The 1,682-nt window shown below is 40.2% G+C and overlaps 1 protein-coding gene across 1 annotated transcript; it reads right to left on the bottom strand.

Moving 5' to 3' along the window:
* Nucleotides 1-676: 676 nt before the first annotated feature.
* On the bottom strand, nt 677-1,449 carry LOC124827344 (acylphosphatase family). Its single transcript, XM_047300364.2, has 2 exons — nt 1,297-1,449; nt 677-1,207 (listed from the first exon to the last, which is right to left on the bottom strand). Exons 1-2 carry the CDS (start codon nt 1,447-1,449, stop codon nt 941-943), a joined length of 420 nt encoding a protein of 139 aa, XP_047156320.1. The 3' UTR covers nt 677-940.
* Nucleotides 1,450-1,682: the final 233 nt, after the last annotated feature.

The following is a 1,682-nucleotide window of genomic DNA, read 5'->3' as shown; positions in this document are numbered from 1 at the left end:
GAATAAACCACTTACACATTTGTAAAAAGTTTAATATGATTTGAAAACATTTAGATCAATTCAAGGTCATTTCGCTTGCTAAAGGACTTTATAAATTTATTTTTGTTCATTAGAAGACATGTGAAGGATTTTAAAGGTTTAAACTTTGAATTTATCTTCTAACACTCTTTGTAGTTTTGCTTGGAATAAAAGTTTGTTCCTGCTGCTATGAAAATGACGAAAATCCAATTTTGAGTACATGCCTTATGGCCTCATTTAGAGCATTGGCAGCTAAGAGTATTGGCGGCTAAAGGCAATCTTCTAATTGGCATGATATTGATACACCTTATCCTTGGACGATTAGACGATTGCATTATGATTAAGTCTGGAAGATCTTTTGTTTGTGTCTAAATTGATGTCGATATGTTATTTGATGTTCCAAAACATTTGCATACCTTCTAATGAAAGAAAAGAAAACTTATAAAACCTTTACCAAGCGGAATGATTTTCCATTAAGCTAAATACATTCAAGCCACATTAAATATTTTACCAAGATCCAAACTTGTGTGTGGTTTATCCCCTTTTTGTTAACAAAAATATGTCATGCAAATAATTTTTAAATTTTCCAAATCAACTTGATAAACTTCTTTGATAATTTGCACAGAGACTATATTTACTTTATACAAGAAAAAAGAAATTGAAACAAAAGAATATCACACATATTATTAACTATATAAGAAAATGTAAGCTTTTATACCTTCAGACTTGCAACTTAAGGAACAAATGCATTGTAGAAGGACTAAATAGAGTCTACTAAAAGCTAAATTTACTTATTCTTCTCCATACACAATTTATACACCACCAAATCATCGAAAAAGATAGGTGCACAGAGATTCACTGCCTCTAGGTCGGTGGCAGGTACGTACGAGGGAAATTACCGAATTGATGGAAGGATAGAAGATCAAAGCGTTGGCTTGCGGTGAAATCCAGTGCCGGGATCATCATCCGAGGGAAAAACCTGAAGCCCCGTGACAAGCGCATCAGGAGGGCCACGTCGACACCTTTGCTCCATCTCCTGCACCGCATCAACATTCCCAGAGAACAGAGCCTCCACGGACCCGTCCTTCCGGTTGCGCACCCACCCCTTTAACCCTAACTGCGTCGCATTTTCAATCGTCCAGTTCCGGTAGAACACTCCCTGCACCCTCCCCTTTATCACCACTCTCTCCTGCACCCAATCAGCTTGGCCAATCTAAATCACAATCTCACCACAGATGGCATATAACAATAATCAAGATTGAGTTCGTCACTACGCACCGTTTTGGTAGAAGAGGATCCTTGCTGTGTCGTCATCGCAGAGATAGAACGCGTGAGAGGAGAACGGAGATGGAAGATTCTAGAAGCGTTGTTTCTAGGATAAGTGAAGAGGGTGAATCGTGGCGGAATAAGCGTAACAGTAGATGGTGCCATTGCTCCAATTAGTATTATCCTTGTTGCCACATTCGTCTGGGATTAAAAACGGGGTTTCTAGATTTGTATTGGGCCGAGTGAGGAAGGCCCAAGCTATATTGGGGAGCCCAAAGCGTTGGGATTGGAATGGGGATGAGGTATGTGTTAAGGGTTTTCGTGTCGGCGAAGCACATGACGGCGAAGGTGGTGGAAGGGAACAACGGGAGAGAGGTGGCGAGTGCGTCCAGCGTGGA

This window comes from Vigna umbellata, chromosome 8 (genome assembly GCF_029865625.1).
Source record: "Vigna umbellata cultivar VRB3 chromosome 8, Vumbellata_1.0, whole genome shotgun sequence".
NCBI classification, from domain to species: Eukaryota; Viridiplantae; Streptophyta; class Magnoliopsida; order Fabales; family Fabaceae; genus Vigna; species Vigna umbellata.
The sequence above is the reverse complement of the archived record's forward strand: the minus strand, read 5'-3'. Positions and strand labels throughout refer to the sequence as shown.